Here is a 17,716-nt window from a genome sequence, read left to right as displayed (position 1 = left end):
TTTACCGTACTGTAATCACTAATTTATTGGTGACAAATCTCAGCTAGAATTAGTCCTTTTATGCGGAGAAAATACAAGGTAAAATGAACCTGACAGGTCAATTTGAATATTGTTTTTTGCCCTTTCTAGCACTGTCACTCTAACATTTGTAGTCGATGCGTTATGGAGTACCTCCATTCTAAAAACTACTTTTGGCATTAAGTGATTGCTAAAAGTAGTTTTGAGAATGGCGATACTTTGATATTTGCCAAATACGAACGGGTAGAATAACAATGCTAGGAAAAGCAGAAAATAACAGCCAAATCAATTATGATAATCTAGAGGAAATACAAAATATTGTGAAAACCTAACAGGTTCATTTAGCAGGGCTAGAATGAAATATAATAAAAGTAATTGATATTGAATAATGAAAAGAAAAGTAATGCAGAGGTTGCCAAATCAGTTTAAGAGAAGTATAGTAGAGAAGAGAAAAAGGATGGAGTAAAAATGAGACTGTAAGCAATGAGAAGTACAGTTAGAGCAATAAGATGGTTTATGATAACAGTGGAAGATGTAAGAACTTGCAAAAAAGAACACTGCAAATGTGCAGCAGCAGGTGAAAGATAGTGCAGGACAAAAATTAGAAGTATTTCAGATGACCCAACATAGATAAAATCTTGAACAGAGGATAAAAATAATGTTAAGAGACAGCACTAAACTTTATTTTAATTCTGTTCACTTTTTTTAAATTTTTATTCCTTTCTTTTCCTGTTTAGCTTCCGGTAATTACCTTTCAGATAATACTTCAGAGGATGAATGAGGATGATATGTATGAGGGTAAATGAAGTGTAGTCTTGTACAATCTCAGTTCAACTATTCCTGAGATGAGTGGTTAATTGAAACCAACCACCAAAGAACACTGGTATCCACAATCTATTATTCAAATCCGTGAAAAAATAACTGACATTACTAGGACTCTAGACTTTACTAGGGCTCTCGAGTTTGCTCGAACTCTCGACTTACAAATCAGCCGATTTGGGAATACGCGTTCACCACTAGACCAAGCCGGTGGGTTAATATTTTTATTCCTGGAAAAAATGAAAAAAACACTTCCTAGAGCCTAACTGCATAGAACAATTTTTTAACTATTCTAAGTTTATTTAAACAAATCAGAAAATACAAACCAGTGGAATCATAGAATGAACTAAAGAAATATCTTTGTTTTCTAGTGACTTCATATATCTTACAATTCTTGTTTCAGAATGATAAGTGTTAAAAATAGGATGAGTCATAAACTGTGACATTCTTTTGAATTCTGTCTTCAAAATACTGTTGCCTAATATATCACTGTTTTCAGCAATCTAAAAACAGAAAATTAATAATTATTACTAAACTTTATAAAATAAAACATAAATACAAGGTTTGTTCAAAATCTGTCTGACCATTGACCAAGTGGCTATAAATCTTTGTTTCCTACAAAATAGCCTCTTATCATAATACTGAAAACATTTTTTGTACATCTCTTTTGATATTTCTACAAGTTGTGCTATCACATTCATCATTATATCTCCCACCTGTGACATCAGAACACTTTCAGAAGCATTTGAAGTTACCAGAAATTACAAGGAGCCATATCTGGTGAGTAGTGATTTCAAAAAAAAAGTCTTAGGTTCTAGTGAACTGAGGATTTCTGTATTTGACTATACAGAATAAATACTTTCTGTATTTGAAGTTCTGGATTACATGTGACAAATAGGCGTGTGTGTTATGATGCAACTGACATTTATGTAATTTCCATAGATCCAATCTCTTGCACCAAACTGCATGACAAAGGTAATGGAGATCCTTTAGAGAGTTCTGTTTCTTGATAGTTTAGAATTCTGGGGCATACTTGGGTTGCACAACTCTGAGGAAATTAAAAAAAACAGTCAGCTTCATTTTCACTTGTCTTGCTTTCTTTGGCCTTGGAAATGATGGTGATTTATTTAGGCATTAAAAAGATCAGTAACAGCTAAAAAATTACACTCAAAATCCTACACAACATCTGTTAAGCATAAAAAAAGCATCAATGATATTGATCATCAATTTTTTTCTACAACTTCAATTTAGTAGAGTCAGTGAAACTTAAATTTAATAAAGTCAGTGAAACACATTTAGTGAATGTGGAAAAATTGTTTGTTGTATGTGGAGACATAGATAAAAATTTCAAGGTATTTTATGAAACTCATACTTTTTTTATTTGTCATAATTTTTTTTTTTTTGATTGACAAAGATAATAAAACTAATGATAGAAATAATAAAATTAGATATCTTTCAACCTCCCTTATTTTCAGAATATATTCTACTAAAAAATGAACTCATCACTAATCCCAATGTCCTTTGTAATTTCTTAGTCAGCAGATGATTTTCCATGTCAAATTGCATATATTGTTAATGATATTTGGAGTTCGGCTTGTTAATATCCTATTGGTGTGTTGTTCACTCTCAACTGAAGTGTCACTATTTTGAAAATTATTATTCCATTCTGTAATATTTATTACCCCTGTAGCTTCACTCCCAAAAGTCTGCTTAATCTTCTTAATCGTTTTTCTTTGTGTTTCACTAAGCTTTTGGCAGAACTTGATATAATAATGTTTAGTGTATATCATCATTATGCACAAAATAAAATTGCAACAAGCCCTGCAAAACTCATGCATGCAATAGCTGCTGAATAACAAATGACATCCTCTATGCAATTACAAAAAATACACGTGGAACATAGTCCTGCACTTTTACCAAACTTTACTGATCATATTCAAGTAATTTTCAAGAAAAAGATAGGTATGATACTTTTTGAATAGATTTCACCAAAACACACACACACACACACCATATACAAAGAGTTTGGTTTCAAATTGAAACTGTTTATTGTATTTAGCATGTATCTAATCTTTGATCTGACTTGTCTTAAAGAACGAGGCATTTTACCAAAATGATCTGATATTCAGAAAAAACTTCAGGTATCAAGAAATAAAAGGAAAATTCTTTTTACATACAAGATAAAAAAACATCCTTTACTAAGCACATAGAGTATGGCATAATAACTATATCTTTGTAAAAAAAAAAAAACAAATGGAAATTAGAAAAATGTTGTTTAATATGAATGATTGGTGTAATTCCAGGGCAGCTCTACTCAGTTACAGATGTGTTTCTTTAATTACACTGAACCTTTATAGAAAGAAATCTTTAGTTTTTCTTATAGCCTATATTGTTGGTAAATATGTTCCTTTATATACCTGATTTTCTAGGCAGTACACTATACTATTCAAATCATTCATAACATTATGTAATATTTACGAGATGAATTTTAAAATAGTTTATTTAACTGCAATTAAATTTTTTTTTTATTAATTTCACCTAGTTTATAATTTTATTTGATAATTAGAAATGAAACTGTTTATCTTACTTCTTGTTTATGGTTATATGTTTAATATAACCAGACTTTGTGTTTTAAAGATTCTTCTCTGTTACACCTAATAAATTATTTTCAAAGATATTTTTAACTTTTTAGAATACTTTGTATAGTTTTATTTACACGCTATTTAATATAAACAATTCCTACAATTAAATAAAAAATATGTTACAAAAGGATTTTGATGTTTATTTAATAGCACATATTTGTCAGATCATGTGGCTCCACAAAATAGGAGTGTATCACATTTGGTTAAAGACAGGGATCAGTAAGTTCTTGTTTATTATATGTTCTTATTATATAATGTTTAAAATTACAACAATCAGTTTTTACTTTTTTGTAACCAATTTCTTCTATGGATTTCACTACATTTTTAAGAAACCTAATTAAAGTAATTTGCATATTTTATTAATTTTGAATATTTCAACCTTTTATGTTAAAAAATCAAGTCTTTTAAAAATTTCCTATTCTAATTTCTTTAGAGCATATTAAAATTTTAAAAATGTACTTTCATAATGAATGTCCCCTTATTTCTCTAAAATAACACTAATGAATAATAAAAGAAATTTTCTAAAAAAAGGTTTTCTTAAAAATTATAAGATTCTAATCCCTACAAGAATTAGGTTAATTGTATATAATTTTTCTGGTGATTTGAAAAAATTTCAGACATAAGTTATATCAATAATCAGTTTATTTTCCTGTTAACAAATAAAAATAAATAAAATCTTACATTTTTTTGTGGTCCAGGCATGAAGAGGAAATAGTGCTTTGGTGAGGAATGGATTCTTTTTAGAAGGTTCCAAATACTGAAAAATGTTTAAATATTTATTACAATTCCTAGTGTTCAGTCATGAAAAAAATTATTTAGATAGGTGTTAAATAACTAAATTTTGTGTTAGGTAACAATCTACAAATCTTACAATCTCTCTTTCTATATAAAAGAAACAAAAAATTGGAACACCTATTTAAAAATACAACCCTACAAAGATTTAACAAGTAAAACATAACATTATCTATACAATGTCTGAACATTATTTATGTTTCATAAAACACGATTTTAAATGCTTTTGAATAGATTATTATTTAATGGGTAGAGTACGGAATAGAGAGGATGATCAGAGTATACCAGAAGGAAAAAGCATTAATTGAAGGTAGAGCAAGGAAACAAAGAGGTAAATTGCTTGACATTTCTTGTAACAATATTTATTTATATCTTAAACAGTACTAACGTATGCACACACATCGTACACAAAATGACAATCGTATTTGCTATCTGATTTTGTGTAAATCCCCTTCACTTAAAATTCTCAACATATGCAGCCCCCTACTGCAAGATTTTTATTATAATAGTAAAAAAAGAAACTATCATTCCTGAGAAGACAGTAAACTAACCAAATCAGGACCAATCGGTTGGTTGTTCCTTGCCTGTTCCCTACCCTTTTGTTATCCTTATCCTTCTTACTTAGGAACTTAGGTAAGTATTACGGTCAGCTGCCCTGGTTCCATCTATGTACTATGCTACCACCTACAGATTGGTATCAGTAAGACCTTGCCTGAAGAATTAGTCAAGGACTCTTGTTTCCTATGAAGGGATTGCACAACAAGCCAAACTAATGGTAAAGCCAGCCCTCCTGGCTGGAAAGAAAGAAATATGGTCACTGACACAGTTTTAGAACTAAATTTGTCATTCATATTTACTTTAACATATTACTAGAGCAAGATGTACGGCTGAAAGTGTTAACTCATTAACAATTTCAGTGTGAACATAAGAATTATAGATTAATGCATTAAAAAATATTCATAAAATGTACTAAAATGTTTATGAAATTACATTAAAATTTACACTTTTTCAAAATAATAGTAAATGAATTCAAATATTGTTTATGTAGTTTAAAAATATATACTATACCTCTTCTAACGATGTTTCACATCCAAAGATCCAAAGCAAATCGCTTACATCATCATGCGATACAGTTTCATCAAGTGAAATACCAACCTAAAAAACACAGATAAAAAGTCATTTTAAGGAATATTAACTCAAAATAAAACAAAACTTTTATAGGATAAACTTTTTATTTAAAAAGTTATATAAACAATATATCAAAAAATATATTTTAAGATGATCAATATTATGGCAAAATTGATATAAAATTTGATTATTATTATTAATATTATGAACTGCTATGGTAGGAGACAAACACATTTAACCATTTATAATGTAAATACTCTTGATGGTTCAAACCAGTTCATGATATGTCATTCATCAACTTCTTCATTAACTCATTATTAACTTATTCCCACCATCTGCATTTAGCCATTAACCATCTGTATTTATAAACCTTACTGAAAACCACCAACACTATTTGAAAGGTATATTTTTACAGCTTTTACATCTTAATTACATAATGAGAAAACTGGTCTTCTGAGCAGATTAAACATATTGCTACAAGGCTTGTAGCAATGCGATTAGATCACTTTTAAATAAAAACTAATTTTTTTCTGTATTCTATCAAATTTATATCGATAGGAAAAAATAAATAAGTTATACGTACTTCATAACTATTAACAACTGAAATAAACATATCAAAAATCTCTCAAGATTACGCTGAGTCGGTTATAAAAAATTCCTTTCGACATGCTGAAAGGCGGAGGTATATTTCACCGGTGCTAAGTAAGAGATAAAAACGATTTCCACCTTAAAGTTAAGAAAAACTACAAATTTACTCAATATGACAATGGTTGCACGTGAAAAAGGTTTCACATGTTTAGCATATGACAAGCCCCCCTCGTCATCTTACAATTCCAGCAAAATTTTGGTCATTCCTTGTCATAAGGGTTGGTCATTGTTTCAGACAAATATTTTAAGTAATGTTTAGAGGACTGAAGACCACTTTCAACCGATTTGATACTGTATCTACTAAGGGAGGTATGATTTTTTTTGTCTTCGAAACTCCATTCTTCCCACCCACTGGGCCAATGGTTGGTGATATCAAAAAACTTTACTTAGATAAGGTTTAGGCCCTTATCCAAAGAATAGTAGGAACTTTAAATTAATTTGATATTTTACTTAATAAGAAAGTTACAGAGATATTTTGTTTTTTTGAAAAAGCTTCCCCCCATGGCTTGATTTTACCCATTTAGGAACTCGACCAAAATTTTGGGTCATTATACTTTGTGTCAATTTGAAAGTGACTGGCACAAGATTATGGCAGTTATCGTGTCCACAAGAAAGTGAAATATATATATATATACAAATAATGACATTTTCTGGAAATTGAATCATGGTATTCGTTACAAGTAGATGCTGGTTCGTTACAACCAGTAGATAAACTGGATGGAATTTTGTATTGCGTTCTGATCTTATTAGATTGTGTAAGTTTGAAAATTTTGACTACGGTTATCCTTGGGAAAATTGCTAAATTTTTGCATCCTTTCTTCCTCTGTTCTCTGAAGGCCTTGGCAGTATCTTTTGGTCTAGCAGGGATGCACCTGATGGGGCCTTAGTTTATGAAGGGGATAACACACTCTCTTTAAGTGAGTTGCAAAGAAATGCTGAGGCAGTCACCTTTCTTGTATACAGACTGAGATGAAGAAGAGAAACTGGATTTTATCAATGTTTCTTCTTCATCTTTTTCCATTAACTCTGGTTTCAGGAGATGAATTTCTTGCTTCTTAAGTCTCTTCTTTTTTTGTTTACCTGACTTACTGAGTTCAATGGTTGTAATTATTTACAACTGGTAACATTATAACCGCTTCCTCATCTGATCATTATTGCCCGCCCTTATCCCTTTTTTCTTTTCTGTTTAGTCTCCGGAATCACCACAAGGTATTACTTCAGAAGATGAATGAGGATGATATGTATGAATGTAAATGAAATGTAGTCTTGTACAATCTCAGATCAACCATTTCTGAGATGAAACCTAACTCCCAAAGAGTACCGATATCCAAAATCTACTATTCAAAATCTCGGTATAAAAGTAATTGCCCCTATCCCTGACCTTTGTTTATTTCACTTCTTAAAATTATTACATTTTTATATGTGATATGGTTGATGATAGCAACACCTCTCAGTCTTAAAACATTTGTTTGTCTTTTTCATTATTTAAAATAAAACATTTTAATCTTCAAGTCCCAGCAATGCAGTTATGAATGAAATTTTCTTCTATTTCATAACGTTTGAGTATGTTAATAAGCAATTCTTTTCTGAAAATTAAGAATATCAAGTTTATTATTAATAAACATGCTTATTGTGTCGACAAGATTACTGGCAAATATTGGTTCTACGTTGATGTGGAAAGCTTTTATAATATTCATTATATCTTAGAATGAAATTGTACCCTGTTTGACTGATGTAGAAAATTGTGTGGTTTGAACAATTCAGTTTACATACTACAGAATAGTGAAATATTCCAGGTTGTTTCTTTTCTGTGTAAAATTGTTTATTTTGTCTGATCAATGTTTGAAAAGCCACACTGCATCCAGATTTTTTTAATTTATAAGCTATTTTCTCCGATTCTTTATGTTTTATATATATTAATATGATGTATTTTTTGTTTCGCTTACCTTTTTAGTATTTTTATTAATTTTGTATAAGACTATCGATGAGTGTGCTGTTACACAGAATGAGAATCTAGGTGTTAGACATTCTGTAGTGAAGAGTTCTTATGTGCTCTTTAGGGGACATGAGTAGATTATACTTAAGCAGATAGTTTATGAGGCTGATTACTTAAGATGTTGTGGATGAGCATGTTAATTATCTATTGTTCTTGGTGTATTCTGAAAGTATGTTTTTGTTTATTCTTTTGTTAGGTAAGGTCAAAATTATTTTTTATTATCTTTAAAGTTTAATTTGTGGCATTTTCTTAAAGTATTTTAATAGTAATTCACAATGCTTTGTGTTATCTTAGGGATCATTGACTTATGTTTCAGGAAATTATTTTACGGCCATATTTGTTGTAAGAAGTTATTTTTGTTCTATACTTTGAAAAAAGATTTCTACTATAATGCTGCATTATATAGGTTTGTAATAAAAGAAAAATAACAAGTACTGATTAAAAAAATAAGAAAACCATGAACATTTAATACAGAGATAAATTGACTTACCAGCCTGGATTTTCAAAAATATTTCTCATTATAGTATGCGGGACGCAACAATTATGGTATCCCATACCAATATATGACCGCCATACTTGGTTAAGTTCTGCAATTTTTCTAATTTTTTTTATAAGTTCATATTCACCTGTAAATTTAAATATGAATAATAATTTTTAAATTAATCCCATAAGGTTAAGTACAAAGCACTTTATATCCATCCCCAATAAATGTTCTTTGTGCACCTCCCTAAATCGAATTATAATTAATTTTTAAGATATAAACCACCTATATGCATCCAATCCATCTCTGCTGATTGGTCAGAACCATTTCAAGGTCAGTTGTTTTCTAACAAGTATTGTATATATTTGAAAGTTGCACTTTATTAATTATTCTTTTACAATACTTTATAAATAATTATTTCAATTCATCGCGTAATATATATTTCACATTGCAAATGCCACAATACATAAGATATACAAATAGATAAAATAAATCACACATTTAAAACAAGAATTAGTTCATCAGTACTAAGTGTCAATCAAGAAGTAATCTACAAAACTTTCCAATATCCTGATACTGCAATCAGGGTATTGCAGGAATTGCCCCTCTCTACAAAGAAAAGAATTAAACTAACTGTTTAAGCATTATGAACTTTTATTTGGGAGTTATTCAAGTATTACAAAGAGTCCTTAACTATAAGAAAAGACCAACAAACTGTTTTCAATTTGGATTAGGAATTTTCGATTTAATGTGCTGGGTAGAAAATAGTAATGGTCACCTCAAATTTACACGATCAAGGGTAAAATTTATGTTATTCTGTTTGTTAGATGACAACATATTCAAGGATAGTCGCATATAACAATATAATAACATTGATAGCCCGTTAACCAGTTCTGTTCCCTATAATTAAATTATGCTACATAAATTCTGTGAGAATGGGAATTCAAAGAATCAAAGGGATTCTGTAAACTTAAATTTAATAATATTAATTTTATTATTGATAAATTAAAAAGATAAATTTAAAAATTTTCAGGGATTTTCTATATTTACTTGAATTTTAAGACATTCTCAGGATACCCTACTTATCCTGGGAGGATGTAGGATTTTAGTGAGGAATTTCATTTATGTCACAAAATTTAAGACATTATTCAGATATGAACTGCAACCTGCTATATCTCAAGATATCCCCTCAACATTCTGTATATCTCAATTCACAGATTGCACTTGTGGAACAAGTTTTGAGTTCCAGAGACATTATGTGTTGCATCAACAGAAGTATAAAAAATATTTGATTCATCAAAAAACAAACAAAAATATGATGGGATAAAATTCAAATAAACTGCAAGATTTTCACAATTTTATAACTTTAAAATATTTTAATAATATCTATAGTAGTAGCAAGATCACAAAGCAAAGTAATAGCAGTAACTGATGGCTTGAAATCTTTTACACTAAATCAGCTCTGCACATTTATGTTAAAAGTCCTGATCGGTGTTGGTGAAATTTTTATTTGCTTTTGTTTGTTTGTGCTTTTATATTTTGTTTTACAATTCTTTTTAATTGAAAGTACGGTTACAAAACTTTCTTAGCTGTAATTAATTCCACCACCTTGTTCAATTTTCATTAAAATTTAACATCATCGATATTACGTATATGCAGGTTATCATATGAAATTTCATGAATGTATGTTAGACACATTATGGTAGATAAATGCCAACACCCAAACAAATACACACCTACAGAATTTTACCCTTTTTTTTTTAACTCAAAACAATCAGAAATTAAAGAAGTTAGATCCCCAAAATTTTGACTAATTGCAATACTAATGCTTATTATATTTTGTTAGGTCTCTAAAACATAAAGCCCAATAAAGAATTTTCATATCATTTTATGATTAACTAAAAATGAAACAGATACATTTTACAATAAAATGTTAATTGAAATATCTCTTTTATATATATATATATATATATATATATATATATATATATATATATATATATATATATATATGTCATGAAAATGATATGAAAATAAGTTGTCATCCAAGACTGGCTTTTGTAGCCAAAATTCTTGGTACCCATTCTTGAATTTTATTTCTTTGTTTGTTGTCAGTTCTATAAGTTGTTCTTCTAACTGGGATGATCCTGTTGTAATGACATTTGAAAAAGGATCCAACACACAGTCTGGTACGTCCATATTTAAAATGCCCTGGAATTGTTCTTTGAAATCACTGTGGAGGTTCTCAAGTATTGGCAGTAAATAAGCAAGTCGTCATTGTTGAAGGATACTGCTGATAAATTAGGGAAGTTACTAAATTCATGTCTGTCAATATTTCTCTTGTGTAATAGCAGTTTGGCAGAGACTGCAGTGTGTTTGGGATTATGTAAATTTTATTCAATAATCTACAAACTTTCAATCAATACAATTTTACTTTTCAGATATTGTAACTACAATTAACTTTACTAAACATCTCAAAATGTTCTTTCACCTAATTAGACTAGTAGTGACCAGTAGTGATATAAGCTGGAACTTGCAAACACTAAAGATTTATATATTTTTATTACAACTTGGTCTTCAAAAAAAGTTCATTTTTTAAATGTTCAACTAGTGTGAAAATGATAATAGAAGATAGCAACAGCTGCAGAATTGTTGTAAAGGTGGAAGTCAAGAATTTGATCTATAACAAAAAAAATAAATTATGGTGAAGAATTTATATGAGTGAGAAAATGAATTTCTTGGAGACAAATCCTGGGGGCCATGTGAGGCACTTTTAAGAAATCTTACCATAAAGACCAGTACTACACTTGTATGCTCACATTCTTCTACAAAAGTTAATAATTTGTGTGCTATTCCATTTTTTTCATTCAGAATCGATAACTAAATAAAATCTGAAGAATACGAGACTATTAGAAATGTTTGAAGAAAACTCTGACAATAATAAGATGTTAACAGCAGAAAGTTTTGGTATATGACTGCATAAGTATAAAATAACATTTTAGTAAACAGAAAGGCTTTTATCTATGTCTGCATGCAACTTAGATGTCAGCAAGCGTTTACACACACATTTTAGTTTTACTGGTATGCCAGCAAATGTCAACCTTTACATTCCAAAAAAAAAACTTAGATGCACAATAATTGGTCAGATTTGGGAAAAATAGATTAGGTAGAAAATGACAGTTTTGCATTTGTTAACTTAGCATGGAATGTTTGTAAGAAATGGTTATTATAATACACTGCAATAAAGTGAAAGGTACGGTTAGTCTATTAGTAATAATGCTTATGTGTAAACTGTGCAATCCCATCTGCAGTTTTATTCAGAGCTTACAGATAAAACTATAGATTACAATAATGTTCATTCTTTCAGTGTATTTTTAAAGTTTACCTTTTGGATCATTGCAGTGTTATTTAGAAATTTCAAATTTGTTATAAAATTGAACAAATCATTTTCAACTTCTTAGAGATTTATTCAAAAAATTACTTTGACTGGTTGCATTAGCACAAGTTTTGCATTAAGTCAAGCATTGGCAAAATTTCCTTTTTTTATTGATGAATTAATTCATTACAGATGCTTACAAAGAAGCATGTGTATGGGAACATGAAAATCGATACTTTTATAGCATATTAAAAAATAAAATGTCATGCCTAACTGGGATTCAAACTCGGGGCTTCCAGATTAAAGGCCAAGAATCTATTGGTCTGCCACAGAGTTTGGCCTTTCTTTTCAAGTATGTTTATTTATATATTACCAACAAAAAATTTCAACTGATGTAAACCAGTACAATATAGGAATGCAAAACTTCTTCACTTGTACTACACTACAGAGATATTAATTGAAATCCTGTTTGCAATGGTAACAGAATAAATGAAACTACTGCACTGTTTTAGTTGTTATAAAATAAGTATATAGATTACATCTGCCATTAGTCAAGCAAAAACATGTCAAATTTGAAAAAAAAAAACACTTTTATACAAGAATAATTAAGATATTTAGCAACTGATATATTAGAATATCAACAATGTCTTTAATCTGGAAGGTTCATGGAATTTTTTACTTGCTCCAAAATTCCTTTTTGGTAATATGTGGATGTAGTTACTAAAGAAAATAAATATAATTAAAATGAATTAGTAATTTAATTATTATTAATTTTCTTAGGATAATGACTCAAGTTATGTCTATTATAATAGTTATGAATACAAGAATTGCAATTCATGCTACCAAGTAACTCAAAATAATTTGAATCATATAAGTACCTGGGTAAAACATTAAACTTATTTTGAACCCTTAAATAAGACATGTTATTCTATATACATTCTGAAATAAGTACATCACTAATTATTTGTAACATACCTTTTCTACAGTTTGTTCTTTAAACAACGCTTTATTTTTTTCATCGATACAATTAAAGATTGTAACATAACACGAATGCCAAACTGCAATAAATAACCTTAAATGATGTTTTATTTTTAAACATTTAATTCCATTAGGAATAAAACGACATCTAGAAACTATTCCAAACGAATCGCGAGTATCATCCATGGTCAAAAATTTAAACCAAACATAATAAAAATTTAACTTATGTTCAGATAATACAATGTTGGCTTCAAAACTGATCACCTAAACTTCAACTTTAATTTCCAATAGAATAACAAGAGTGAAACCCAACAGTTGATTTATTGGTTATGTTTTTGATTTATTCATTACGCTTTTGGCGCCTAAACTGATTCGTAGCCGGCCTCCTTGATACGAGTGGTATTGTCTCGGCCTTTCATCCAGAGATCCTGGGTTCGAGTCGCAGTCAGGGCATGGCATTCTCAAACACGTTACAAATCGTTCATCTAATTCTCTCCTCTGAAGCAATACATAAAGATGGCCCCGGAGGTTAAAAAATAACAAACAAAACTGTTTCGTAGAAAAGGTTATCCGAAAACAATGCTACCTAGTGTTACTTTGAGTAAGTACATTTACTAAAAATAAAGCAGATTTTTTTGTTGTAAACCAGGGCATTTCACTTTATCTAATTTTTTTTCTCAATAACAATTACAATTGGCTCTCTTGCGGAGCCATAAAGTAAGTTTCCTGACAAAAACATGTGATAAGGGAGTCCTTAAGGAACCTCAAAAATAAGTAATACACAATAAACAGTTGCAAGTGTCCAATATGAAATTTCAAGCTCAGTCATAAATCATAAAAATTAATTTCAGCACCATATAGTCCACAAGAACAAACATTAATTTTTTTTTTTGTCTTCAGTCATTTGATTGGTTTGATGCAGCTCTCCAAGATTCCCTATCTAGTGCTAGTCGTTTCATTTCAGTATACCCTCTACATCCTACATCCCTAACAATTTGTTTTACATATTCCAAACGTGGCCTGCAATTTTTTCCTTCTACCTGTCCTTCCAATATTAAAGCGACTATTCCGGGATGCCTTAGTATGTGGGCTATAAGTCTGTCTCTTCTTTTAACTATATTTTTCCTAATGCTTCTTTCTTCATCTATTTGCCGCAATACCTCTTCATTTGTCACTTTATCCACCCATCTGATTTTTAACATTCTCCTATAGCACCGCATTTCAAAAGCATCTAATCTTTTCTTCTCAGATACTCCGATCGGCCAAGTTTCACTTCCATATAAAGCGACGCTCCAAACATACACTTTCAAAAATCTTTTCCTGACATTTAAATTAATTTTTGATGTAAACAAATTATATTTCTTACTGAAGGCTCGTTTAGCTTGTGCTATTCGGCATTTTATATCGCTCCTGCTTCGTCCATCTTTAGTAATTTTACTTCCCAAATAACAAAATTCTTCTACCTCCATAATCTTTTCTCCTCCTATTTTCACATTCAGCGGTCCATCTTTGTTATTTTACAATCATAGGTATGTAATAAGTGTAATCTCTGAATTTTTTCATGTAGATTCACACCTGGATGTAACACAAATTTATAGATGCCAATAATAAATGATATGACTAGCCATATTCCGGCCATACAATATTAAGAAAGATCTTTTAGAAGCAATATTTCAACATATTTTAAAAGTTAGTCATAAACACTATAAAAATAATTTGATTACTGTTAGCATTAATTTAGAGGCAATGGCCATAGCAGTCATTACACTTAACAAAAACGTTATTTAAAGAAAAAAATATTTTAAATATTTTGTAGTAGTGTAAAATCCAAGTTTTTTTTTTTAATGATTAATTCATCACAGAAAACTTGAAATCTTGTACTTAGAAATAAGCAGAATAAAATTAAAAATTTTATGTATACAAAATATGTAGATAATTAAATTATGAATGTAACAAGTGAATTCCCAGCGTAACTAGTAATCACACCTGAAACCTTCATGTACGACAGCCTTCAAACCTTCAAGGTCAGATGTACGACAGCTCTGTCTTGAAGGTGTGGTGGTAATATTACATAATAATAATTCCTCTTAAAAATCGTCTTGATTTTTGAGAAAATTTAAAGTCAATAATTTGTACGGATTCTTTTATGTATGTTTGCCTTACTCTTCATTGAATGGAACAATTTTGAAATTTTTCTTTTATAGAGTTCTTCTTATATCCTATCATAAGTTTTCCTACATTAATTCAATAGACATTTTTTAAGTAAATAATCTTGTTAAATATGAAGATAATTTTTATTAGTAAGTCAATATATGAGTTAAGTACGGTTTTGGTATACATCTGCTGTAGCACGGCTGTTGCCATATATGTATTGATTAACTATATTTATTGGCTTGCTACAGATACCATTACGTGATTGTTAGTATTTGTTTACAGTTCCCTGTGCATGTTTAAAACATCTATGAGTATAGACAGTAACGCCAATTGTGAAATATATGCAGTAATTGATTTATTAAATGTAAGATGTATGAAAGTGGCCAAAATTCATTGATACATTAGTGAAGTGTATGAGGATAATACTATGTCAGATGGAACGGTAAGAAAATGGTTTAGAACATTTAAATAGGACCGTACAAAAATATATGATGTGGAGTAGGTAACTGTCGTGTCATTATTGATGACCTGGTGCAGAGAGTTAATTGAGAAGTCCATGGGAGTAGATGGTTTAATTTCATCATTATGTAATGAATTTCCTTTAATTTCATGAAGAGTTCTCTATGAAATTGTGTTGGTACACTAAAATTATCAAAGTTGTGCTTGTGCTGGGAACCAAAAATACCGATTGAGTTGTACAAAAACAAATGTTTAGCCAGTGTTTGAATTTTCTCACAAGATATTAATTTTTGCTTGCATTTTCTAAGCACCTTTGTAATAACTATATCAAATTTCAATTCTATAATGACAGGAAAAAGTTGGATAGTGATAAATGAGTCAGTGAAGGATACATTTTTTGTAGGCGAGAGAAAAAAAAAAATTTTATAGTGGTAAGTGCATAAGTGAACATAACTGCCAGGTTTAAAGTTTCCATCTCTTCCAGTCTTGGCAGCTCCTACTTAATCAAATCCCTTACAGTCATTAAAAATGATTTTTGTTTGACTATCTTAAAGCCCTTCTTGTAACAGTGTGAAACATTAACTTTCTACATATCCACTATTTTGTTATTTTCAACTTTGAAAATAACAACATAGAGATAATTGGGGCTTCTCGTTTTCATCCGTAAAAGAGTGAAACAGGATAAGCATAGACTTAATAGATTTTTTTTTCCAAAATGGACAGAAACTTAAACTTTTGCATGGATATTAATTATGAAGTTCTGTAGTGTTTTGAGGTTTTTAGAGAGTAAAATTAATTGGTTTAGCGTTTCAGTTTTTCATTCTGAATGTGAGCAACATTTAAATCAGTAATGATGTCTATTGAGAAACAACCATGATGAACTATATAAATGAAACTGCTTACTCTTTATTAATTATTCTCCCATTTCCTGAATAAATAGCATAGTTATTCCCTAAGCAGTCTTTAGGAAAAGTAAGGATAAATTTAATTTGACTTACAGTTTTTAAAGGGATAGAAAGGCAAGTCCAACGCTTAAAAATTTGCTATTTAAAGGTTGGGTACTACAGGCTCCTGTAATGAGTATACAGTTTGAATAAAAAAATACTAACTTTGGTCATTATTAAACATCATTTGGAATTTCTATGACTTACATGGGGCAGGCAGTCTGCTTATAATGGAGTTTATTAAAGTCTTTTTACAGGATGATAGGAGGGAACGTCCTATCTCCTTTAAATCCAAAATGGCAGTTTCCAACAAGGCCCTATTTCCAAGTAAACTAATTAAAAATTTTTTTGTTGGTTCAAGCAGCCTATTAATACATCTAGTCACAGCAACCAAGTTGTGAGTGTTCCATTTTCATAATCAACAGGTTTTGGTTTTTTTTTTTAAAAAAAACCCAAACCTCTATGAGACTTCTATGAAGACTCAGAGAGACTTCTATGTTATTTTTTCTTACACATATCCTAATGCAAATGAAATCTTTATTTTAAATTATTTGTACTAAGAATTTAGCAAAATAAAATGAATCTCATGTTTGCTGATTATTATTTTACCTGAATAAAATAATTATTAAGTTAACAAACAAAAATTGTTTTATAAAACATGAAAAAATGTTAATAAATCTATTTTCCTACATTGTCTGCTTGTTACAATCCAAAAAATATTTTTTTTATAATTAAAAATTATTTTTTTACTTCCTTGTATGAAGTAAAGGAAGTATTGTGATCACGAAAAATTTCAGTTTTCAGATTTCAATGGAAATATCCATTTTGACCTTCCCTGAATCCATTTTCACTAGTTTCGATGTGACGTCTGTACTTACGTATCGCGCATGACTCAAAAACGATTAGCCATAGGATGTTGAAATTTTGAATTTAGGACTGTTGTAACATCTAGTTGTGCACTTCCCCTTTTGATTGGAATCGACTGAATCAAAAAAGTCTAAAAAAGCCCAAAATCAAAAATAATTTGGATTTTGGACTTTTTATAAGCCTTCATTGAAAGCTTTTCAACAATGTATCATAAGTGGTACTCATTAGTTCCAGAGTTGTAACCAAATGAAATTTTAATTAATGAAATATTTGGATCTTATAAGGGGAAGGCACATTGATTTGTATCAGAAATTTATCTCCTTTCTATTTTTAAAGTTTTTTTTTTTTTTTTTAATTTAAATGTATTGATTTATAGATAATGAATTATTAATCTCTGATTGTAAAAAAAAAAAA

General features: G+C 29.6%; 1 protein-coding gene across 1 annotated transcript; it reads right to left on the bottom strand.

Moving 5' to 3' along the window:
* Positions 1–1,244: 1,244 nt before the first annotated feature.
* Positions 1,245–16,622, bottom strand: LOC142330763 (glycine dehydrogenase (decarboxylating)-like). The gene is made up of 4 exons (XM_075376208.1): positions 16,601–16,622; positions 8,534–8,669; positions 5,340–5,426; positions 1,245–1,340 (listed from the first exon to the last, which is right to left on the bottom strand). The coding sequence occupies exons 1-3, from the start codon at positions 16,620–16,622 to the stop codon at positions 5,384–5,386; spliced, it is 201 nt and encodes a 66-aa protein (XP_075232323.1). The 3' UTR covers positions 1,245–1,340; positions 5,340–5,383.
* Positions 16,623–17,716: the final 1,094 nt, after the last annotated feature.

Source organism: Lycorma delicatula, chromosome 9 (genome assembly GCF_047948215.1).
Source record: "Lycorma delicatula isolate Av1 chromosome 9, ASM4794821v1, whole genome shotgun sequence".
In the NCBI taxonomy this organism is placed as follows: domain Eukaryota; kingdom Metazoa; phylum Arthropoda; class Insecta; order Hemiptera; family Fulgoridae; genus Lycorma; species Lycorma delicatula.
This window is presented reverse-complemented; position numbering and strand designations above follow the sequence as displayed.